The 26,601-nt window shown below is 39.5% G+C and overlaps 1 protein-coding gene across 2 annotated transcripts in view; it reads left to right on the top strand.

Moving 5' to 3' along the window:
• The window catches only part of ITPR2 (inositol 1,4,5-trisphosphate receptor type 2), a 556,807-nt gene that overhangs the window by 303,475 nt on the left and 226,731 nt on the right, over window positions 1–26,601 (top strand). For both annotated transcript variants that reach the window (XM_061125163.1, XM_061125162.1), the window contains 2 exons: window positions 2,571–2,713; window positions 8,338–8,446. In XM_061125163.1, the coding sequence (XP_060981146.1) occupies window positions 2,571–2,713; window positions 8,338–8,446 (252 nt within the window). The remainder of the gene's footprint in view (window positions 1–2,570; window positions 2,714–8,337; window positions 8,447–26,601) is intronic.

Raw genomic sequence — 26,601 nt, 5'->3', positions numbered from 1 at the left:
GGTAAAGGAGTAGTCAGGACATAGGTGGAAGATGAGGAAAAATCTGATGTTACAGAACCAAGAGTAGAAAGTGTTTGACGAATCAGGAACAGTGTGTAGAATGCTTAGGTAAGATGAGGACAGAAAAGTAACCACTGAATTTAGCAACATGGTGATGAGTGCAGCTAAGTGGTATTCAATGATTACTAACATTAAGGAGTGGCCAGTACATGTTAGGGGCTGATTTTTCTTTTTTTTTTAGTTTTTTTAGCCATTTTAAAAATGAAGTATAGTTAATTCGGAGGGTAGTGAGAGCTTCCCTGGGGGCTCAGACAGTAAAGAATCCGCCTGCAATGCAGGAGAACCGGTTTCCATCCCTGGGTCAGGAAGATCCCCTGGAGAAGGGAATGGCAACCCAACCCACCCCAGTATTCTTGCCTGGAGAGTTCCATGGACAGAGGGGTCTGTTGGACTACAGTCCGTGGGGTCCCAAAGAACTGAACATGACTAAGCAACTACTTCACTTAGTTAATTTGCAGTGTTGTATTAGCTTCAGGTGTACATCAGTGATCATTTTTCAGATTATTTTCCATTATAGGTTATTACAAAACATTGTAGAGGCTCTTGTATGTATTTACTTTTAATCCTCACAGCAAGCCTATGTAATTGCTAGTATCATTATCCTGGGTTTTCACATTGGGGAAACAATGAATCAAAGAGATTATATGGTTGACCCATGATAGAAATAGGAGATGAAGACTCACATCATAGATGCCTGGACACAATTTATTTAGAGAATAAAATGAAGTCTAGAGGTAATCTGAAAGAGAGGTATGTTTTAGTGATGTTTTCTTAACTACGGTAACTGTGGTCACATTTGATAACCATATTCTCTTCCCGCCTTTGTACAATATCTAGTTTCCGTTTATGTGATTTTTTTTTCCCTCCCCAGTAGTCTCTCTCAACTATTATGAGGAATTTCTCAGAAAACTTATTTAGTAATTGAAGGGGAAATGATCACTTTTTCTAAAAGGGAAGGAAAGAGTTAAACAAGAGTTAACTCCTGAAATCTAGTCATAAAAAATCAGGAGACTACCAGGAAGAAAATAACTTAAAAACATATGCTGAGAGTAACAATCAGCAATTGGCAGTCAGTTTTCTGCTTAATAGAATAAAGCCACAGTTATGGGCAAATAAACTATTGCTTTATGTGAGTGTTTTTTTTTTTTTTTTCCCAGTTTGTTTTCTTAGTTAATTTTAAAACAAAAAGGGGAGGCTTTCATCATTAAATAATGCTCAGTAAATTATCATTGCTTATAGTTAATTTAAGAAGCATGTCAGTTGACTGCTTTCAGCTATAATTAACAGATAAAAATGGCTTAAATAATAAACAAAATATATCTTTTCACACGCAAGGAATCTGAAACTAGGGCTCTTCCTGGGGTGTTTAGTTCAGTAGCTCCATTGGTCGGGGTTCCAACCACCATTAGTCTGTTGACTTTCAGGTTAAGACTGGTCTGCGAAGGTCCTTTGAGAGCTGCCTTGTATTTTGAAGTTTCACACTCTGAGGCTATCTTAGAAGCCATAGATAGTTTCTAAAGAATCTGCCCTGCCCACTCCCCAGCTCCATACACACCCTCACACTCAGCAGACTTCACTTGATGTCTTATTGGCCAGGACTGTGTCACAGAATCACGCCTAACCAGTTGTTGGCAGGGGAAATGGAATGACCATGACTGGCTTAAACCAATCAACCTTGACTCTAGGGGAGGCGGGCAGGAGCTTCTCTCCCTGACAGTGTTCCCGGAGATTCTGTTAGCAAGGAAAAGGATGAGGAAAGGCTACTGGTAGATGATCAATAGCATCCATCAAAAAGTATAATTTGAAATACTACTAAATGTCTTCGAACCCTTGGATAGTACTAATGCTGCTTCAGGTAATATATCAGGGAATTTCCCCCACTGGAGAAAAAGGTCAGTTCCAGGTGACCAGTGACACCCGTGAAGTCTTTTTTAGCTGTTCCTGGAGCATACTCTAATTCCAATTTGAGGAATACCTGCACTGTCTGTAGGCTTCCCTGGTAGCTCAGTTGGTAAAGAATCTGCCTGCAATGCAGGAGACCCGGGTTCGATTCCTGGGTCTGGAAGATCCGCTGGAAAAGGGAACAGCTACCTATTCCAGTGTTCTGGCCTGGAGAATTCCATGGACTGTTTAGTCCACAGGGTCGCAAAGAGTCGGACATGACAGAGACTCTCACTTTCACTTTTGCACTATCTGTATTACAGTCCTAGACACTGTGGTGCTTGTAGCAGTGGCTTTACTGACTTTTCATCTTTCCTGTATATTCTTAGAAATCTATAGCTACCCACTCCTCCTTTAGCACATAAATGATTAAGGAGATCCAGGAAGTATTCAGACAGAAAGCCAGCCTGTGCTTAAAGCACACGTATCCAGTGCTTTGGGAAGTAGGGTTCCTCTTCTCTGAAAGTCCCACACCTCATTTGTGGTTAGTATTCATAAGCTTGTCATATTTTTAAAGGATGAAATCTGAGTCAGGTCTTTACATGTCTTCTCTTGTGTTTATTCCTTAGGATGTAGTGGCCTCCTTGGAGCAACAGTTCAGCCCGATGATGCAGGCTGAATTCTCAGTGTTGGTGGATGTGCTGTACAGCCCAGAACTGCTGTTTCCTGAGGGAAGCGATGCGAGAATAAGATGTGGTGCTTTCATGTCGAAGTAAGTGGTACAGCCAAGATGCTGCAGGTGCTGCCGCCCAGAGCCTACCTCTGACACCCCTGCTTTCTGACGCTGCTGGTGCCTCATGACCGTCCACAGAGCATGTGAAGCGTCTAAAAATCCCTGCAAACGTACTTCCAAAATCATTAGTGTGATTCAATGGCAAGTTTGTTTTGGTGATTTTCAGGTTATCATATTTATTAACATTTACTGAAAATGAAATGTATCATTGGGCACAAAATATCACATAAAAGAATATCTTCGTTCTGAGTCCTTTCTGTAGCTATATGGTGTGAACTTTTAAGATTTCAGTTTAAGGTCACTGATTTTCCTTAAGAGAAAGAGGAAGGAAAGGGAACTAGCATTTATTGAGGTCTTACTCTGTGAGCTATTGTCCTGTGGGTGCTTACCCATGTTATCTAATCTGCACAAATGCTCTGAGAGATTGGGCCACATTTTAGAGATGAGAAAACTGAGGCCCAGGTGTTAATTCTCGACCCGGCACTCAGCCATGCTGCCTTGATGAGGCTCATCTAAAGCTCTTTCATTTATGTATTTCTCTTAGCATTTTTGTGGTATTGTCAGGTCTATTGCAGTGGATGTGTTTATCCTAGAATATTTTCATTTTAATGGTAAAGGAGCAGTTCTCAAGGCAATATAAGCAGTTGTGAGAGAAAGTTTTGGGTAGCTCCAGAAAGATGCGTCTTAATGTTGAGGACCCTTCACTGAATAATTTGTGCAAGTAATCACATGTTGACTCAAGATGGCAAGGCAGAGGTACATGGTCTCCTTGGGGAGAGAATCTGGATGAAGGGTCAGAAGAAGCTGCAACCCCCTTGACCATTATTTGTCACAGCCTCTTCTGTATGGTTGAGAGTATGGCTGAAATGGTCTCAAAGCCTCCTCTATTGACTGTGACATAGTGAGGCAGAAATTGAAGGATGAGGGGACACAGGAAGTGTGTTTCTTTCTTTTACCAGTTAAAGTTGGGATTTGGGGAGAGAAAACGAGGTATGGGGTGAGAAGAACCGACTACAGGGGTAATGGTGAAGAGCAGGTGGAGTCTCTACATTATGGCCAGAATCAGGAATTCTTGACTCTTGATCATTGTATCTTAAGAAGCCTGGGAAGAATGGACTTGTCTGGGCACTAACCAGCCTTCTTATAAGCATTTTTAAATGAAGAGGTCTAGAGTGTCTGTAAAACTGCTGACTGTGGAAGCCACTGGAAAAAAAAGTAGAGATGTTGTCTAGTATAAAAATAGGGTCTTTGACAAATATACTTTATCTCCTATGAATATATATCAATGTATGTATAACATAGGTTAAAAACTAGGCAATAAACCTGAGAATTTTATCCCCAGGATATTCATATGATGCTATAGCTGTATCCCAGAGCCTTGATGGTCTAAACAAGTGATTGGCAAACTCTGGCCCACAGGCCATTGATAATTTTTGCAACTAAAGTTTTATTGAAACATAGCCACACACATTCATTTACGTGTTGTCATCAGTGGCTACTTTCATACTATTACAGCCGAACTGACTAGTGGCCTAGTCTGCATGGCTTCCAGAACCTAAGCTATTTATGGTTCTGCCCTTTAGAAAAAGAGTTTGCTGATTCAGTGTCAAGAATTAGTGTCAACATGATAACTATACATGGTTATTAATATGGAAGTTTAAATTCATTACGACACAGATAAAATACTTAGTCTCTCAGTCGACATTTGCCACATGTTAAGTACTCAGTAACCCTAGGTAGCTACTGGCCAACAACTAAGACAGCACAGTTATAGAACATTTCAACGATCTCAAAGAAAATTCTGGTCTAGAACTTAAGGATATAGGTGTGTGAGAAGGTGATGTAAAGTAACTCAAAATGTCAAGAAAATATTGACCTGTGCTGAAGATGAAGCAAGTCTGTTGCAATATTAGGTAAATTCAAAGGAGAGAAGCAGAGTGACAGTGAGAATGTATCACAGGTCCTACATTCGGGTGGAGGAAGAAAAAGTCACACATAGTTTAGTGGTTAGAGAAAGGATTTTTATGCAGTTGTATGTGAGTGATTGTAGCATGGCTTGAGGCTTGGGGATATCTGTTTACTTCTTCCATAATTCTGGGAAGAGCCAAGAATTTTATTTGCAAGGGTATCTGTTACAATAAAATTAGAATCCAACATCATTAATTGCTGTAGGTCTTAAGTGGGGCTTCTGACATCCTCAGATGAATTGAATTATTGGGACTTGTTGAGTCAGATGGGTCTGCTGGAGAATGTCAGGGCTAACCCCCAAGAAAGGACCAGATTTCACATTAGTCACATGCAGTGAGAGAGAAGAGAATAGGTCACTGTGAGTATTGGCTTTTATGGTGGTTGCATGTAGTTCATTCATATCCACACTTACTCCTCCCTTATGAAGGAGAAGCTTAATGTTTCCCATATTATGGGATGTAACTTATGAAGAGGAAACCATTGATTTGTAAAAAAGAATTGGGAAAGAATATAAAATATCAGCATGCATCTCATATAGTAAAAACTTTTTGTGATCATTATATAAATACACTCACATTCATGTATTTGTATGACGAATTGTTTTGTGAAACTTACTCTTTACTTAGATACAGAAAAAATTTGAAAGCCAAATGATCTAATTCAAGCAAACATTATTTGATAGATGAACACTTTGTATAAATCCCAAGCAAGTGTTCATTTTTTCCCACCAATATTTTCAAATGGTTAGTGAATTAAATATTTTATCTAAAGAAGAGTTAAAGAAAATAGAAATAGCCTAAGAGAGAAAAATGTCAAACGAAATTTACAGTGTCCACCAAATGATTTTCATGAGCTTCCCTGGTAGCTCAGCTGGTAAAGAATCTGCCTGCAATGTAGAAGACCCTGGTTTGATTCCTGGGTTGGGAAGATCCCCTGGAAAACAGATAGGCTACCCACTCCAGTATTCTTGGGCTTCCCGGGTGGCTCAGATGGTAAAGAATTTGCCCACAATGCAGGCAGAATACCTGAGTTCGATCCCTGGTTCGGGAAGATCCCCCGGAGGAGGACATGGCAACCCATTCCAGTGTTCTTGCCCGGAGAATCCCCATGAACAGAGGATCCTGCCAGGCTACAGTCCATGGGGTCATAAAGAGTCGGACATGACTGAGCAGCTAAGGACAGCACAGTCTGTAAAAAAAAGACTGAGTAACTGTTTTCCAGAGAGGCAGGTTTTTGTTTCTTGGCAGGAGAACTTTTGACCAACAAATGTACCTGACCACATGGACATATAGCACCCTGTCCAAATGTAACATGTCTAAGAGGAAATCACTTGTCCTTCCCAACATGAAATAGGTGTCATTTAAAACTATCATTGCCCATCTACTAACCCAACTCATACATTTCAGGCATCTGTGATCTCCCTTCTTTCTGTTTTTCCACTTCCTGTATGCCATTGTTTGCCAGGTCATGGCTGTTTTATTTCTGTATTGCTTCTTAGGCCTTTTCCCCATCGTGTGCCCTGTTCATCTCTTACTGTTCTCATGCTTCCATGCCCTTGTTCCCACTGCCATCTTTTTAACAGATAGGCAGGATCATATAGCTCCTTTAACACAGTGGTTCTCTATTTTCTATAAATTCCAGACTCTTTAGCATAATATTCCCAGTTCTTTCTTTTCAGACTGCACTTTTTACACTCTCCTTTTCCATGTCTTTAACTGTCAGCTGGCAGTTAGAGTATACTTATTTCCTGGACATGACATCAGCTTTTCTGTGTCTGCCCTTTTTTTCATTCCCTTTGAAATCACTTCTCTCCACTGTTTCCTGCCAGGTGAAATCTTCATAGTTAAATGTTACATTGTTTCTGAAACCTTCTCTGGTCAGCCCTAGGCAGCTCCCCAACAAAATGTAATGGCTTCTTTGTCCAATTTATGGCTTTTGCCTTTCTCTCTGCTCTAACTTCGTATAAGACACAGCTGTGTATAACTTAGGACTCCCTTCATCAGTGAAGGGATGTCCTGTCTCCACAGAGTGGTGCTTCAAAATTTTGACTCTGAGGTCAGGTTCAGTTCAGTTCAGTTCAGTCACTCAGTCATGTCCGACTCCTTGTGAACCCATGGACTGCAGCACGCCAGGCTTCCCTGTCCATCACCAACTCCGGAGCTTGCACAAACTCATGTCCATTGAGTCAGTGATTCCATCCAACCATCTCATCCTCTGTTGTCCCCTTCACCTCCTGCCTTCAATCTTTCCCAGCATTGGGGTCTTTTCCAATGAGTCAGTTCTTTGCATCAGGTGGCCAAAGTATTGGTGTTTCAGCTTTAGCATCAGTCCTTCCAATGAATATTCAGGACTGATTTCCTTTAGGATGGACTGATTTGATCTCCTTGCAGTCCAAGGGACTCTCAAAAGTCTTCTCCAACACCACAGTTCAAAAGCATCAATTCTTTGGTGCTCAGCTTTCTTTATAGTCCAGCTCTCACATCCATACATGACTACTGGAAGTCAGATAGACTCGGTCTATTTCCAGACCCCACAACTTAACAATTGTATAACCAGAGGCAAGTTGCTTTACCTCTTTGGGTCTCTGTTTTCTCATTAGCAAAATTAGCCTGTTAATAGAACCTAACATATGACTTTGGCTTGCTGTGAGGATAAGTGGAGAAAATTCATGGAAAGTGCTCATACCTCACGCTGACACTTAATAAGCTCTGACTAGCCTCTATCTAGTGAAAGCTCACTTTTCCTTGGGGCTCTGTCCCACAGGATTCCCGTTATGTCACTGAAATCAGATTATTCCATTATATTCTACATGGTTTTGTTTTTTTTCTAGGAGGACATATCTCATGGGGTTGTTTTGAGAACCAGCTTTTTAACAACTTTTTAACATGAGCTGTATGTGCTAAGCTGTAAATTCTGATTCTCAGCATCTTATTTGATTCTGAGTTCTTGGAGATGTTATATAACTGTGACCTCAAATATTTCTCTTGACAGAACTCCGCTGCAGAGATCACCACTGTAAAATTAATTAGAATCTTTGCCCAAATTATAGCAAAAATAGTAAATGGATAGACTATCTTGAATTTACTTTTTTTTTTTTTTTGCTTCTAATCACAAAAACTGCCAATTTATACCAAGCCCTAGCAGTGAAAAATAGCAGTTATTATTAATGGAAACTGGAAAGCATCCCATTAATGCTAAGGCTCCAATGTTGTATGCTGCTATTATATAGTTAATATGATATACTACATGGAAAATAATATAGTATGGCACAATATAATAAAGTGTACTATATTGCAAATATTCATATTTCTTTCCTAATAAACTTGTTTTAGTTCACATGATAGACTTGAAGATAATCGTTGTTTCATTGGTCTCTTTAGAGTATTGTATCCCACTAAAAGTATGTTACCTGAATAAACTTGAGAAGCACTGGGGTATACTGACTATAAAGCAGAAGTTTTATAATACAAAGTTTATAAGCTGGAGTATAATTTTAAAATTTTGATGACATGTATCTAGTTTACTTTGTACTCTAAAATAATGGTGTGATTATTTTTTCCCTCTGGTATATGATGCTATTATATTAGCTTAAAGAGAAATTACTGTCCTGTTAAGGCTTAATGTTTTGTTTTAAGGTTGATTAACCATACAAAGAAACTGATGGAAAAAGAAGAAAAATTGTGCATTAAAATTCTTCAGACTTTACGAGAAATGCTAGAGAAGAAAGACAGCTTTGTGGAAGAGGTATTTAAAATTTCTTCTTGCTATTTGAAAATAAAATATAATTTCTAGAGTACTATAATGAATAAATTACAATAGGCTATTATTATATGATTGTCTGTATTACATATTAATAGTGTGTGTACTTTGAGTTTTTATGTTATTCATCTCTTAATGTTTACTTTTGATTTGAGAAGTAACTAAGATTAGAATGGCTCAAGTATTTGGTTTATTTGTTGTTATTATATTTTGTCATGAATATGTGTACTTTTCTCATATAGTGTTAATGGACCAAATGATCTTTTTTAAGTATTATTAAGGTTTTGTACAAAGTTCTGCTGTGAATTTAAATGGTCTGTGCATTTTGGAATATGTTGATTTTTCATTGTACATATATGTTCATGTCATTTTCTATAATATTATGCCCAGTATTATAAAATAATACTTTTTTAAATAAATGGAACTGTAAGTTTCTATTCTTAACTATGCTAAATGTTGCACAGATGATTTTCAGGGAATATCAACTTAAAGATAATAATTGTCAGTCTGTTATTAAAAATGACAGCTCAGGTGCTCATTAAGAGATAGCTGGCAGCATGTTTAATACCCAAGGTGATACACTTAAATATAAAATATAAATCTAATGTAGGTTTTTTTTAGCTAACCACCTTTACTATTTACTTTCAGGTATCAAACATAATTTGTAACATGCTCCTTAATAATTTTTGTTCTGTTTCTGTAAATATTAATTATCTGGTATGTTTAAAAATGGAAAGATTTTATTTTTATTTATGTATATGCTATCTAATTCCAAAAAGATTGTAGTGGTAGATTTTTTCTTAATATATTTTGGTAGAAAAGAATTGCAGTGGAATCTTGGCTATTAATAGAAGGGGGGATAGCTTCAAAATACATTTGAATCAGTTGTTTGCTTCAGTAGTCAAAATGACTTCTGCATTGCATTAGTTCTCATCATCCTTTAAACTATATTTGGGAAACATTAATAAAATACATGTGGTCAATACAGTTTTAATAAATGTTGCTGTAGCATAGGACTCAAGAAATATGCTTATAAGCTTGAGTATATGGTATGTTCTTAAAAACGGTACATAGAGTTCCTTGGGACTTTGTTTCTTTCTCCTTTGGTTCTTCAAACTATTGCTGTAGATTGTTTGATATTGGCTGAAGTATCAGATCCTAAGGTAGAAAAAATGAGGTCATGTGAATTTTTTACAGACGAGTGAAGTTTATGATAACAGTTGTGCTTAACGGAAGATATGTGATAAGCCTTCAATTTTATATAATAGATCATTATTGAATTACTATAAAGGAAACTAGGAAAGAAATCAGGCAAGATTTTACTGTGACTAGTCAGGAGAATTTCAGCACATCTCCCAAACCACTGTAAAATCATTCATGCTGCTATCTGGGTCTCCTCTACACTCCTAGGGCCATGACTAACTAGATCAGGCTTTCATATTCTCTCGTCTAGAAAACACCAGTGCCCAGTTCCCTGAGACCTCCTTGAAGGGAGGCAGGGCTGCTGTTTTCGGAGCTCCAAGGACACGTTTCCCATCAAGTATGATGTGAATGGGCCCCCAGGACACGGTCCTCAGGGAAGGGGTCAGCTGAGGCTCTTTAGGCTCATTCACTCAGGCAGCTCACACACATTGTGAGCAACTGTTAAGTGCGGCCCAGTGTCTGGGCACTGGGAAGATGGAGACCCATGGCCCAGCTTACTAGCGGCCACCACGGAGTGCATTTCACATGCTTCTGGGGGCCTGTCAGTGTCTGCGGCGATCACGAGAGCCTTTCGGGAACCTTCAGGGGCTCTGCGCTGCCTGGGTGTTACGGGACCCCCTCTGCCTTTTCCCCCACCTTCCTCATCCATTAGCCTCCAGCAGCCTGTCCTACTCAGGGGGCCTGCAGTGTCCTCAGGCTTTTTCGGCACTGAGCCTTCCCAGTATGGAACTGGGATTGTTAAAATACAAAGAAGCCTCAATACCCCCAGTGTTATCTTTGTGAAGGAGCTAATGAGGAATACTTATCAACTGTTTTTGACACAAGTGATACTTTCTCAATAGAATTAACAAAATACTATGTGCTTCTCTTTTTTTAATTAATTTATTTTTTATTGAAGGATAATTGCTTTAAGAACTTTGTTGTTTTCTGTCAAACCTCAACATGAATCAGCCACAGGTATACATATATCCCCTCCCTTTTGAACCTCCCTCCCATCTCCCTCCCCATCCCACCCCTCTAGGGTGATACAGAGCCCCTGTTTGAATTTCCTGAGCCAGACAGAAAATTCCTGTTGGCTATCTATTTTACATATGGTAATTAAGTTTCCATGTTACTCTTTCCATACATCTCACCCTCTCCTCCGCTCTCTCCATGTCCATAAGTCTATTCTCTATGTCTGTTTCTCCATTGTTGCCTTGTAAATAAATTCTTCAGTACCATTTTTCTAGATTCTGTATATATGCATTAGAATATGATATTTATCTTTCTCTTTCTGACTTACTTCACTCTATATAATAGGTTCTAGGTTCATCCACCTCATTAGAACTGACTCAAATGCATTTCTTTTTATGGCTGAGTAATATGTGTATATGTGTAAATGTACCACAACTTCTTTATCCATTCATCTGTCAATGGACATCTAGGTTGCTTCCATAGTGCCTCTCTTTGTATCTGGGTATTTAGATTGTAAATACCTGGGTATTTAGTATCCTTTAGTATCCATTATTATCCATTGTATCTGGGTATTTGGTCCAAGCTCATTGGTTTATAGATGCTGTCACTGAGACCCAGAGGGGTAGTGATTTACCCAAGGTCACACAGCAAGGCCAAAACCAGAAACAGCCAAAACCAGGGCTCCTTCCGCTCTGCCTAATCTTATTTATCAGATCACAGACAACTTTTACAAATGATGTATATCACTATTAAGAAAGATTAGTATATTTTGTCCAACATGTTTGAGGAGCTGGATTTTAAGTCATAAGCAGACAGAATATAGTAGAATGTAATATCCAAAATAGCTAAAAGCTTAGAAACCTAGGATTAAACATTAAGGAATATGGAAATTAACTTAGAAAGAAAAACCTAAAAGAGACTTATATAAATATCATTTCTTAATTTCTGTGTCTGTTAAAGATAGAATAGAAATAGCTGAAAGAATTCTAGATCTTAGTCAGCATTTTAATTCTAAATGTTGTAGAGTGAGAAGCATTTCTACTAGTGTAAGGAGAAGACTTTTCTCCCTATATGAAATTTTTAGAAAGCATATTGGATCTAGAATGATTCAGATACCTCTGCTGGGAAAGAGACAGCAATGGACAATCTCTGCATGTTGTCAGTTGGCCCATGTTACATGGCTGGTGCTTCCTTTTCTGTGCCAGTGGAGAGGACCTAAAAGGCCCACCAGTCTGGATGAAATGGCCTTGGGTGGCAGATTCAGAAACTGGTCAAAGCCATTATTTTACAACTTACTATGTATTTTCAGAAAAAAATCCTGATTATCTGTCCTGGGATAACAGGTGGTTGTGTTTTTGTTACTATGTTAGTTTCCTGTTTGTTATTGCTGTTCAGTCAAAGTCGTGTCTGACTCTGCAACCCCATGAACTGCAGCACGCCTGGCTTCCCTGTCCATCACTGTCTCCTGGAGTTGGCTCAGATTCATGTTCACTGAGTCAGTGATTCCATCCAACCATCTCATCCTCTGTTGTCCCCTTCTCCTCTTTCCCTCAGTCTTTCCCAGTATCAGGGTGTTTTTCAGTGAGTCAGCTCTTCACATCAGATGGCTGCAGTATTGGAGCTTCAGCCTCAGTCCTTCCAATGAATATTCAGGGTTGATTTCCTTTAGGATTGGCTGGTTTGATCTTTTTGCTGTCCAAGGGACTCTCAAGAGTCTTCTCAATCACCACAGTTCTAAAGCATCAATTCTTTGGCGCTCAATCTTGTTTATAGTCCAACTCTCAGATCCATACATGACTACTAGAAAAGCCATAGTTTTGACTGTATGGCCTTTTGTTGGCCAGGTGATGTCTCTGCTTTTTAATATACTGTCTAGGTTTGTCATAGCTTTTTTCCAAGGAGCAAACATCTTTTAATTTCATGGCTGCAGTCACTGTCTGCAGTGGTTTGTAGCCCAAGAAAGTAAAATCTGTCACTGTTTCCACTTTTTCCCCTTCTATTTGCCATGAAGTGATGGCACCAGATGCCACGATCTTTGTTTTTTGAATGTTGAGTTTTAAGCCAGCTTTTCACTCTCCTCTTTCATCCTTATTTATCAAGTGGCTCATTAGTTTACAACCCACGTGTTTATTATCTTACAGTTTTGGAGGTTGAATTTAACATCAAAATGTCAGTTGAATTCTTTTTGGAGGCTCCAGGAGACAATTCATTTTATTTGCCTTTTTTAGCTTCTAGGGGCCTCCTGCACTCCTTGGCTCATGGCTTCTTCTGTCTTCAAAGCCAGCAGCTGTAGTGTCTTCAACACCCTTCCCACCCCCACCCCCAGCCTTATTTGTCTCTCGCTGTTTCTCACACACACACACACACAGACATATACACAGAGAAAGACTCCATTGTTATATCCCCCACTCTTATTCTTGCCCTCCTGCCTTCCTCTTATAAGGACACTGTGATTACACTGGAGCCAGCTAGATAATCCTGTATAATCTTCCCATCGCAAGGTCCTTAACTTAATCACACCTGCAAAATTCCTTTACCAAGTAAGGTGACAGTCCCAGGTTTTTGTTGCTAGGGCATAGACATCTTTGGGAGGGCCATTACCCAACCTATCACAATGATCTTTTTACTGGAGAGCTTACCTATGGCTGATTAAAATGTAGGGCAATTTAAATGTGAATGAACATGACAAAAATTGCTTTGAATTTGTAGCATTTTGCTGTTTTCAAAGCACTGTAAAATATTTTGCTACCTTTCAGCAGCTCTAGGACGTATATAGAACAGGAGGCAGTAGCTCCAGGTTTGTAACGTGGAGAGGCTCAGAGAATTGAATTGCACTGTCACATAGTTTAGCTAGGACCTGGCTGCCTACCAATCAGCTGGATGTCTACTGTCTGTATAGTGAAGCATTCCCAAGAGATCTCTCAGAATTAAATCAAAACAGAAAACTCACACCAGGGTTTTTCACACGAGCTATCTTAATGTTGCTCCACATCCCTGTGGCTCAGTAGTAAAGAACCCATCTGCCAATGCAGGAGACCGGAGTTCGATCGCTGGGTTGGGAAGGGCCTCTGGAGAAGGAAATGGCAACCCACTCCAGTATTCTTACCTGGGAAATCCCATGGACAGAGGAGCCTGGTCAGCTTTAGTCTGTGGGGTTGCAAAAGAGTCAGAAACAACTTAACAACTAAGCAACAACAGTAACATCGTAATGTTACATTTGGGACTTCATTTATTTACATTTTAATACTGTAAAAGAAAATCTCCATTTTCATTTTGTTTCTTTTGTCTCTGGTACTAGAAGTGTGTGTGTCTGTGTGTTCATAGTGGTGAAAATTTAAAAATAGAGCAGTGAAGTAAAGTTGCTTCATGGTTGAAACAGATGTCCTTAAAGCAATTTTGGACTTCAAGACCATAGTTTTCTGATTTTATTAGCCCTCTCTATATGAAATATTAAGGAAAATCATCATGTAACTACATTTTTCTGGTATTTAGTCGATTTTAAAAACGTATTCAATTTATAATCCCTTTGATCATAATTCCTAAATTAATTTTACTGAATATTTTTCCTTGCTTTATGTTCCTTTGTGCCAGAGGCTTAGAGAGAAGATGTGGGTGGTAATATCCTGAAGATTTCAAATAGAATAATACAAGTAAATGAAAATTTAATTTTCAATTAAGCAAGCCTCTGTGAAACCCACTGATCATCTGTGTACCATTTGTTACAAGTGACAGTGCTTATTTTTATTGAAGGTTAAAACATGCTAATTGTATATTAAAATCCCTGAAATAGGGAGTTAGCTGAGTTTTATAAAAATTTTATAAAGTTTTGTTTGTTTAGGTGATTCTGGTAGAAAAGCAAAAAGGTTACAAAGGATATATGTAAGGTCCCTGAAAGCTCAGTGTTCCTTTGGGATGGGTTCCATTTGAAAGGATCCTGTTAGGTAACAATAGCAGGTGTGTTTATTTGTACTTTAAAAAAATATGATGTTGGAAAATGTGTGTAGGGAAAGAGAAGGGAAGGAATGTTTTTAAAATGGCTTCAGGGCAGTGTGATTTCTAATATTCTCTATCCTCGACGCCGTGTTCTACTCTTATTTCTGTTATGGAGGTGGAAGCGTTAGTCACTCAAGTCATATCTAGCTCTTTGCGACCCCGCAGACTGTGTCCCACCAGGCTCCTCTGTCTGTGGAACTGTCCAGGCAAGAATACTGGAGTGGATAACCATGTTCTTCTCCAGGGGATCTTCCCAACCCAGGGATCAAACCTGGATCTCTTTCATTGCAGGCAGATTCTTTAGCATCTGAGCCACCAGAGAAACCCTTTTATTTCTGTGACTCCACCACAAAATAGAAATGCCTGTTAGGAAGTGTGCACTTTTGAACAGCATGGCTTAATTTAGCACCACACCTGAGTTTTGTGTACTTCAAAGTGTTTTAGGTCCAGGTCTGAGTAAGGTCTACCTGAGGTGGTCAGGAGATAGAGCTGTGTGGGTTGGATGGAGGTGGATGGTCGAGATGCTGAGCAGGAAATAGTGAGAACTGTGTTCAGAGGATAGGTTTGGCTTGAAGGACTTTTTTTTTTTTTTTTTTTTGGTTGGTTTTCTTCATCTTATGCTCTTCAGTATACATTTTCATTAAGATTTAAGAGCATTAGAAATTATTTCTCTCATAAAAGGGAGAAATATATAAATAATAAATAGTAAAGATGTTTTTAAGATCTGATTCTATATAAAATTCGTAGCTTCTGTCCTGTAGAATTGGAAAAGATAAGGAGCCCTGGAAATATTCCCTGATAGCCTGTGGATCTGGTGATTTACAGTCTCTTTCCTGACATTGTAGTCAAAGAACTTGACCTATTCAGAATGCCAATCATAATTTCCTCTGTGAGTATATTCATATCCACTTGTAAGTTATACTGACAATACTTAAAATCTACAGGACAACAAAGATGTCTAGTCAAGTTCAATATTCTTCAAATTTTCAGGCTTGAAATGCTATATATTCCTGGACTATTTTTGCAAAGGAATCTAGAATCCACTTCTACTCTGGTATAGTTTTATATGCTTGTTTTTATAAAGTGATGATTGCTAGCATTTATTTGGGAGCTCACTAAAAATCAGATACTGTTCCTGATCCTTTGTATGTATTATCTTGTTTAACCTTTAACTCTTTGTCATCCATAGTATTAAGTATTTTATCTCTCTTTAATAAATAAATAAATAAAGACTAGCAAACCCATGGACTATAACCCGCCAGGCCCCTCTGTCCATAGAGTTCTCCAGGCAAGAATACTGGAGTGGTAGCCATTCCCTTTCCCAGGAGATCTTCCCAACCCAGGGATCAAACCCAGGTCTCCTGCCTTGCAGGCAGACTCCTTAACCATCTGAGCCACTAGGGAAACGTTGTTAAAAATCAGATACCATTCCTGACCCTTTGTATGTATTATCTTATTTAATCTTTAACTCTTTGTCGTTGAATTTCCCTGGTGGCTCAGTTGGTTAAGGATCTGCCTGCAATGTGGGAGACCCAGGTTTGATCCCTGGGTTGGGATGGTCTCCTGGAGAAGGGCATGGCAAGTCATTCCAGTATTCTTTCCTGGAGAACTCTGTGGAGAGAGGAGCCTGGTGAGCTACAGTCCATGGGGTCACAAAGAGTTGGACATGACTGAGCAACTAATACTTTAACTTACTTTGTTTGGTAGTATTACACTTCTCTTACTGATGTGGAAACCAAAGTATATAGTGTAAGTAGGTGAAGAGAGCTGGTATTCCACCCAAACATTTTGGCTTCTAAGGTCTTAACAAGATGCTAGAGCCAAACAGATGATACAACTTAGAATCACAGCTCTTCTATTTTCTCAGATATTCACCTAAATAAAATGAAAAGCTTTTTAGTTTTGTTCTTGATACAAATTTGTATGCATGTGTGCTGGAAAGCATAAAGCATTGATTCCATGAGCTGCTGAGGAAAGGCTTGAAGATTTTAGATTGAGCTGTTTGGGAACAATGTGATGCAAGAGCTGTGCAGATTTTTAAGATTATTTTTAATAGACCTGTATCAGAGCTTCCCAAGCCCCATCCTGTGATCATGTCTGAGTTGCTAGTAGCCTGAATATTATATAGAGAAGTCCCAAGCAATGCTTATAAGATGACATGGTAGATAGGCTCTTGTGGAAATGTGGCATTCAACAAACAACATAGCATCTAATTGAGAGCTGTGATCTTTACGAATGCCCAGGTGGGATAGGTGATATTTACACACTGAACAATGATGACAGACGGAGCTTCTTGGTTTGAAAGTTGGTATCTGGATTGATATGGAGTAAAGATCTTCAAGAAAGGATGCTTTGAGTTATTTTCAAGATACCTTTAACTCAAAAATTTACTGAGTTAACTAGATCTTATTTTTTTCTTCAGCAGGGAAAAAAATCATTGTAATTAATCTTTTGTTTCTGATTTTGAAAAGCAGCAAAAAGAGTGTCAGAAAAATACCAAGGAACTTCATCCTACATCAAATATGCAGACTTGTCAGTCCCAGCAGTAATTACATTGTTGCAAATTTATAAACTGTATCAAACTCCTCTTATTGTAAGAGTCTGCAGAATTATTCACCTTCTATAAATATGCTCATTTCATGTTTTTAGGAGGCAGATAAACAAATTATGTAGAGTTGTTACATAAAGTGCACTGTAGCTTAAGAATTGTTTTGCTAAGGAAAAATAAATTTCAGTTTTAGCATCAGATGCATTTTGTAGAACTTTAAAAACATACATTTTGGAGGTGAGTGAAGTTTTCCCCCTATATTCTAATATTTTTTAAAGCTAGATACAGAAAATGATGTTATTTATAAACCTTTTGTACTGCCATTCCTATATTGTGAGGGCGTGTGTATGTGTGTATTGTGTTTTAACTAGGTAGCTAAATGGTTGGAAATATGAAAATATGTTGATGTCTCCTTACAGTAAGAGATCTGTTTTAGAAATATAATTAGTATACTCTTACCCTTTGGAGTTTTTGTTTTATATTTTTATAGGGGCAGAAAGACTTTTAGCATTAAGGTGGGTGCAAAGGAAACTTTTAGAAATTTTAGAACTTTTAGAAATTTACTCTTCAGTTGCTGGGCTGGCTTGGCCACTTCAAGCCAGCTTGGCTGGCTATCAGAGTGATATGTTTATCAGATTTATTCATCATTGTACCTTTATTGCAAAACTTATAAAGTTCTGAAATACATCTTGACTTTACTCTCCCACTTAAAAATCTGACAATAACTTCACTGCCTCAATGATTTTTGAGTTAAGCTTTGATTCTGTAGAGATCAATGACTGAAAGATCATGTTGAAAATATTATCAGTACTCAAAAATTAGCCAATTATTTGGTAGTTAATGGTTGTATGTGAAAAATGATATTGGGATTGAAAAATAAGCATGGGTTACATAAAAAGTTTAAAAAAAACAAAAAGAACAAAAGAAAAAAAGTAAGGTTAATGTATTACTAAATTATTGTGTTAATTATTTACAATTAACTCTAACGTAAACTCTTTTTCAGGATGCATTCCATGATTAGTTTCTTTTAACTTCATATTTTCTAGTTTATAATCATTTAAGTACTTATAAAATCATCTGGTCTTGTTACATCCTTCCTAAGTCATTTCAGTTGTGTCTACCTCTTTGTGACCCTATGGACCATAGCCCACCAGGCTCCTCCATGGGATTCTCCAGGCAAGAATACTGGAGTGGGTTGCCATGCCCTCCTCCCAAGGATCTTCCCGACCCAGGAATTGAATCTGCATCTCCTATGTCTCCTGCACTGGTAGGCAGGTTCTTTAGTGTAGACCTTTTATTATCTTGCCATTTGAATGATGTGTGTTGTTACTTTTAAATAAATTAGGAACTCCTTGAGGACAGGTCTGATAGATGTAATGAAGAAATGCCCCGAAGACCTTTCAGAGATTCTCTAAGGGTCTAGTTCTGTATTTATCCCCAGTCCCACTCCACATGTCATAAGCATTGTGCTACTGGATACAGAGATGGGTGATCTTATTCACTGCAGTGTTCCCCGTGGCGCACGGTCATTGTTCAGTGTTTGTGAACTGACATTTCTACATAGTAGAAATAGATGTTAGTGACTGTCTGCTTGTACAACACATTGCCCTTACTAGTCACATCCAAGAAGTGGGTTCTAGAAGTATCACTTCACATTCTAATTTGCATCTCTTTGTCACCCAGGAAGGTTTCTTGGTACTTGATACACCTGCAGGATTGGGCCAGCTGCAAGGAGATCTCCATACATTATTTTTTTTTTTTTAAGGTTTTTTTTTTCATTTATTTTTGTTAGTTGGAGGCTAATTACTTCACAACATTGCAGTGGGTTTTGTCATACATTGACATGAATCAGCCATGGAGTTACATGTATTCCCCATCCCGATCCCCCCTCCCACCTCCCTTCCACCCTGGAGTGGGTTGCCACTTCCTTCTCCAGGGCATCTTCCCAGCCCAGGGATCAAACCTGTGTCTTCTGCATTGGAGGGTGGATTCTTTACCACTGAGCCACCTGGGAAGCCTGTAACTAGCTTTACGGCCCACTAACCAATTGCTCTCAAGCAGCATCAGGATCTCCTGCCATGGGACAAAATTGGTGTTTGAAACTGTTCTGCTGTTACCACGGTAACAAGAAAGTGGGATGTAAAGGCTTGAAGCAGATTGGGTCTGAGACATTTTACTTTTTCTGTCTGATGCTTTCATCTCCGGACAGGTGCTCACAGAGGAAATATCTGACTTAGTATATGAGACACTAAAACCACATTATTGCTGTTGCTATTATTTAACTATCATTGATTGTGCATCTCTAGAGAAACTATTTGTAAAATAACAATGGGTCTCTGGGCATTTGGAGCCTCACAGTACCTCTCTGAGGTAGGCAAATATTTTTTAATTTCCATTGAATGGATAAGACTGAGGCCCCAGTGGGGAAATGATCTGGTCACAATCATAGGTTTGTCAGTGACAGAGCTAGGGATATGAATCAAGGAGTTCTGATTCTACTCTGTATGTGATGCTTCTCCACATGGTAAGAAATCAGATAATGCTGGAGAAAATAAATGACCATTTACATGTGATTTTACCTTTCGAAACCCTCTTTTAGGCTTTCACTTCTTTTACTGCCTGGGGAGTTCAAGCAATCTTAAAAAAAATAAAAAGGGAAAATGTATTTTCATTCTTTTTTAGGTACATGCTCTAAATGATAGTAACATAAATAACTTCTGTGGTGTCTGTTGTTTTTGTTGTTGTTTAGTCACTAAGTCACGTTCTACTCTTTTGTGACCCTGTGGACAGTAGTAGCCTCCCAGGGTCCTCTGTCCGTGAAATCTCACAGGCAAGAGTACTGGAACAGATTGCCATTTCCTTCTCTGGGGCATCTTCCCAATCCAGGGATCAAACCCGCATCTCCTGCAATGGCAGGTGGAGTTTTTATCGCTCAGTCACCAGGGAAGCCCTCTATGGTGTTTATTATATAATAAAAGTCAGGTGCTTGTATAAGTGCCCCACAACGTTAATTCGTTTAATCCTCATAACAACACATTGAGGAAACTATAGACCAGAAAGGTTATGGAGCTTGCCCAAGGTCACAAGTGAAAAAATGGTGGAGCCAGGATGAAAACTCAGGTCTTCTGGCTCCAGAGCCCAGGTTTGCAATCACTGTGGGAGACTGCCTTTCATTCTAGTCTGGCATCAACTTACAAAGCCCTAAGAATGTCACTCATGGCTGTCAGAGGAAAACTGTTTTCTTGTTTCAAGTAACACAAACTACCTTAAGGTATTTCTTCTCGTGTTTAATGATTCTGAACAGCTACCATTTGCTGATTTCTTCAGGGTAGGCTCCATTTCTGCACATTCCATCTGGTGCTTGAAAATCTTAAGCATTTTTGGATATGTCTTGGTTACTTAAAACAGAGCAGCATACAACATTTAGAATATTTGCAGATTGCTCAATGTGATGTCAGGTTTATCTTTTCTCAGTTGTTTGTAGCCTTTGGCTGAGTTTTTAATTAAAACTCAAATTACAGACTATACTAGTTCTATAGTCATGGAATAGGGAAAACAGACGTGATGTGTTAATGAACTCAACCTGGCAGCTTGGTTTAATGAGTTGGTGGCACACACACACACACACACACACAAATCTAAATGGGGGCACGTGACAGTTAAAGTCAAATCGAATGCTTATAGTTAATATCAGATACAGGGAATAATATTGATGTACTTGTAAATTCCCATCCCAGGAATTGAGTCTGTTTCCTCTTCTCTCAAAATGCCAGAGTACATTAATATAGTAACCAGAGATGTACATACCAGCAGGTATGTGATCACCAGAAGTAATCTCATACTTGGGCATACCTTTGAGAAGCGTGCTCTCTTTAGGCTTCTCACCATCTTCCACCATTGAGCATGCACTTATTTATTTATTTACCATATGTAGAGTCAGCTGAGATTCCCCGTCCCCTTGGCAGAGTTGGATATGACTTCTGGCTATTGGCCGATTGCCCACTCTCTTGAAAGAGATCTTTGATATCAATTCCACGTGCTTTTGCCGTTCAGGGCACAAAGTGTAAACACTAAGCCCTTCTCCCAGGCCTGGTCCCACTGCTGTCTCCATGGCGTTGCCTGTCTCCTTGCCCTGAACCTGCTACTCCTGTCCTCCTTGGGCTCCCAGGCTCTCCCTCTCTTCTGTCCCCCCTCAGCAGATGCTCCTGTGTCCTTATCTTCTCCTATAAGTGTTCCCTCCACCTCCTTTTTTTAAAAAAATTTTTATTGATTTATTTGTTCGTCTATTTCTTTATTATGGAAGTTTAGTTGATTTACAATGTCATGTTAATTTCTGCTATACAGCACAGTGATAAAGTTATACATACATTTTTTTCATATTCTTTTCCATCATGGTTTATCCCAGGATATTGAATATAGTTCCCTGTGCAATACAGTAGGACCTTGTTGTTTATCCATCCTATATATAATAGTTTTCATCTGCTAACTCCAAATTCCCAGTCATCTCCCACCTTCTTGCTTTGTTTATTTATTTTTCATTTTATTTACTTGACTGCACTGGGTCTTTGCGGCAGCACGCAGTATCTTGTTTCTTGACCAGGGATTGACTCCAGACACCCTGCATTGGGAGCCCGGAATCCTATCCACTGGACCATCAGGGGAGTCCCCCACTTTCTTGCTTTAATCAAGAGTCTCTTTCCCTGAAGCCACCCCTCTTTCTCAGCAACTCTGTGGATTAGAGATTTTCTCTCATACCCAGTATGTGAAGAGGCTTTGTGGTCTTGCTGTTTCTCTTGGTTATTTCTAGACTGATTCATCTGCCATCTTTTAAAATCTATAGCTCTTTGAGGTTCAGACCCTCTGACTCAATCACCCTGGCTTTGCCAGCATTCCAGTCCCCCCCCCCCCCACCTTCCCTGCCTTTCATCTCTCCAGTATTTTGGAACCTGGCTTTCATTCCATGTCTCTACCCCCAGACCTACCGTCATTGTGTTGCAGGAAGGGAGACCCCTCCTTGGGCCCAAAAGTGGGCTCTTATCTAACACTAGAAAATGAATTGTCAGAGGAGACACATGTGCTGACAAAGGAAGAGATTTTATTGGTGCCTGGGAAGAGAGCAAGAGGGTAGGGGAACCCAGGAGAACTGCTCTGGCATGTGACTTGCAATATCGGGTTTTATGGTGATGGGATTAGTTTCCCAGTTGTCTCTGGCCAGTCATTCTGATTCAGGGTCCTTCCCGGTGGACCTGAATTAGGGTCCATTGACATTGCTCAGCCAAGATGGATTCCAGCGAGGAGGATTCTGGGAGCTTGGTAGGATGCATGACGTCTCCTTTTGACTCTTCCGGAACTCTTCTGATTGGTGGTGGCCTGTTACCTCTGTGTTCCTTACTAGGACCTCCTGTCATAAAATAACTCACATACATGGTTACTCTAGTGCCTGACCAGGGTGGGCAGCTTCAGACAGTGTGTTTCCCCTAATAAGTGGGGTGACCTGTCCATATGGGCAGCACATTCGGCACTTTGGCCTCTCAGGCCCTTGAGCCCTGCATCTGCACTGAACTTATCCTGTCCACGTCCATCACCCACTTCTTTAGCAACGTTTTGGACATTTTCATCACCAGGAACTGCTTCTTCCACATGATAGCAAATTCAGACGTCTCGCTGGCTGCCTTGTCCTCTTTCCCATTCAGCTTGTTTATTTAACTACAACCGTTATGACTGTCCTTTGACCTAATCAAAACCACTGACCCCTCCAATTTCCCAGTTGCCCAGCTTGCTCTGTTTGTCTCCTTATTATTTCATGGTCATAAGCCCAACTGCTGAGCAGCTGTTGAAGGAGGGCCACTAACATGGAAGATGGGAGGGTGGTTCCCCATGAGAGAATTGAAATATTGTTGCCAAAAGGTTCGGGAGAAGGATGTCCAGGAAAACCAAAAACAACCAATGGCCATTCCAGTTCCTTCTGCAATTTGCTTCTTGACAGATTGAGTAGTTCAGATTATTTATTTGCCTGATTTTCTATTCATGTTCCACTGAACTGTGTGTGCCACGTTTTTCCAAATGAAACTGGAATTCTTGGCTCAAAGTTCCCTGACAGAGAAGCTTCTACTTCACTGTGTACACAGGCACGCTGTGTTCTCCAGAATTGAAAAATGGCTGAGGATCTCTTTTCTCAGACTGCGAAAACATATGGACGAGAGTATGCTCCGTCTTGTCATCTGTAGCCTTTTGACAAGACATCTGCTGCAACATTTTTTGCTCTTGGATCACACACTGTTGTTTGCCAATTGTTTTCGTAAATATTAATCTTTGAAATCTTGACTGACATCTGAGTTGTTCTTTTTGGATTCTTTTCTTCTTTATATGCACCATCTTTAAATAACTGTTGCAATATAATAAAAATAGATTTTTCTCAAGAAAAATTCCCATTTTTGAATCAAGGGCTAAAATTTCTAATTCAGTAACATATATGCTTTTTCTTACATTTGAATTCTCCCTCCTTTTCCTGTTCTTAACTAAATGTGTGATCATTGAATTATGCTTCTGCTCTAGTTTTATGAAAAGTTATCTTTCACATCGGCCCTTGAACACCCCTCAGGGAGACTTTGAAGCTCAGATCCACCCACCCTCCCGCCCCCCTGTATTTGGCTGAGTCCCAAGGTTGATAACTACACTCTCTTTGTCTGAAACTATGAACTTGAGAACCAGATCACATTCTTGAATTGGACTTCGAATAGCCTATTCAAGATGTTCACTAATAGTTTTAATTTCTGTTCACACCTTTGCATGAGAAGATCATTGACAAGGCTGTGATGGGAGATACAATGAGCACATGTTTCAGCCCAGAGTCTACCTATTGATTGTCAGTACAGTTTTCCTGGACTTGGGTGGTCTCTTCTGTGCTCTGTTAGTATATGGAAAGCAGTGTACATGTTCCACATAGCTTTTTAGGCTCATCTTTATTATGCACGATATTCATGGCATGTTTTACTGTTAACTCTGGAGATCATTAATTCAGTCCACTTTAAGTTGATTCTGTGTTACTCAATCAATAAAACATTTTAAAAAGTTTGATTGAAGTATAGTTATTTATAATGTTATGTTCTGCTATATACAAAGTGATTCATATATATGTATTCTTTTTCATATTCTTTTCCATTATGGTTTATCACAGGATACTCAATATAGTTCCCTGTGCTGTACAGTAGGACCTTGCTGTTTATCCATTCCATATTTAATAGTTTGTATCTGCTAATCTCAAAGTCCACCTCATCCCTCCCCACCTCCCCTCTCACTTGGCAACCACAAGCCTGTTCTCTATGTCTATGAGTTTGTTTCTGTTTAGTAGATAAGTTCATTTGTGTCCTATTTTAGGTTCCACGTATAGGTGATATCACATGGTACTTGTCTTTCTCTTTCTGACTTACTTCACTTTCTCTGAGTCCATCCATGTTGCTGCAAATGGCATTATTTCATCCTTTTTAATGGCTGAGTAGTATTCCATCATAGGTATATACCACATCTTCTTTATTTGTTTATCTGACAGGGGACATGTAGGTTGTTTCCATGTCTTGGCTATTGTGAATAGTGCTGTTATGAACCCTGGGCTGCGTATATCTTTTCAAATTATAGTTTTCTCCAGATATATGCCCAGGAGTGGGATTGCTAGATCATATGGCAACTCTATTTTAGTTCTTTGAGGCACTTCCATACTGAATAAAATGTTTTTTAATCATAAGAATGGAAATTGCTTCATATAGATAACCTGATCTTGAGGTCTGTTAGCAAAGAGTTATCTGTGTGTTAAGCCAGTATGCCCAGCACAGCATGAGCCTCATTTGGAAGGGAACTTATTTGTTTGCAATGCCGTGGGATCATCTCTTCCTTAGTAAACTGCCTGTGTAACATTGAAGTTAATTTGTTTTATAAAATGGCTTAGAAGATCTCATTACAAGATCTTGAGAGGGATACTGCTTCCTCAGATTTTCATGTGACATTTCCTTTTTCTTATTGTCTAAGCCAGAATGCTCTATTATTAAAGCAGAGTTAACAAATTGGAAGATACTGTAACTCACTGATGTGTGATGAAATTGTTATTTCTTCAGCTCTATCTAGAGTCATGTAAAATTTACAGTAGAAGAGATTTTTAGATGTTGCTGTCCTAAAGGGTGTGTCAGGGTCTGGGAATGTATTTCACAGTTGAGACCAAGCGTGGTTCCCTCTAAGGTCTGTTGGCAAGAGTCAGCTGTCCTCAGCTATGTTTAAAGACACACAGCTGGGGAATGCCCTGGTGGTCCAGTAGTTCGGACTCTCTGCTTTCACTGTTCAGGGCGTGAGTTTGATCCCTGGTCAAGGGGATAGGATCCCAAAGGCTTCCTGGTGGGGCCAAGGAAAAAGAGAAAAAAAAAATAAGTCAGCTCTCCTCGACGTCTCCCATTTCCTGAAAGTAAAAAGAGATTCACATGTTCGCCTACCATCCTGCTGATTCTTGCCAGGGATACTCTCTGGAAAGAGCATACTAAATATCCCTGCTGTGCATCTGTTTTAGGGAGAAAAGAGAATCTCACACAACTTGGGAACCATTCCAGGGTTGGGCCAGAAATTGAGGAGTAGATGAAGGATCCGCCCCAGGGAGGAGGCCTCTGCCGTGGCAGCCAGTGATTCCATGCCATTGAGGAATGGCTGTGTTGATTGTTGTTCCTCTGGGTCATGGATTAGGCACCAGAGAGAAGGTTGTTTGGAGCAAAGCCTGGCCTCACTTACACTGTTTGAGTCACAGCACCACACCTCCTGAGAACCTGTCATGAGTTGTCATTCTCTGTGATTTTAAGAAACTAGGAATTGATGTGACACCACCAGCATTGGTTTTTGTGGGCTGCCGTGATGTCACAAAGTACCACAGACTGGTGAATAGCAGGAATTTATTTTTCCAAAGTTCTGGAGCTGAAATGTCTGACATCAGGGTGTTGGGGCATTTGTTTCTCTCTGAGACAATGAGGAAAGAGCTGTCCAGGTGTGGTGCCTTGCTTTAGATTGCTGTCTTCTCCCTGTCTTTATATGGTCTTCCCTCTGTATACATGTCTGTCTCTGGATTTCCTCTTCATTTAAAGATACCAGTCATGTTGTATTAAGACCAGCCCTTGTGACCTTGTTTTTTTAAAGAAATATTACTTGTTTATTTATGTTCAGCTGCACTTGGTCTTCATTGCTGTAAACAGGCTTTCTCGAGTTGTGGCAAGTGGGCACCATTCTCTAGCTGCAGTGCATATGTGCAGGCTTCTCGCTGCAGTGGCTTCTCTTGTGGAGCATGGGCTCTAGATCTTGGGCTCAGTAGTTTTGGCACATGGGTTTAGATGCTCTGTGGCATATGGAGTCTTTACAGACCAGGGATCAAACCTGTGTCCCCTGCATCAGTAAGCAGATTCTCAATCACTGGACC

Source organism: Dama dama, chromosome 22 (genome assembly GCF_033118175.1).
Source record: "Dama dama isolate Ldn47 chromosome 22, ASM3311817v1, whole genome shotgun sequence".
Lineage (NCBI taxonomy): Eukaryota > Metazoa > Chordata > Mammalia > Artiodactyla > Cervidae > Dama > Dama dama.
The sequence above is the reverse complement of the archived record's forward strand: the minus strand, read 5'-3'. Positions and strand labels throughout refer to the sequence as shown.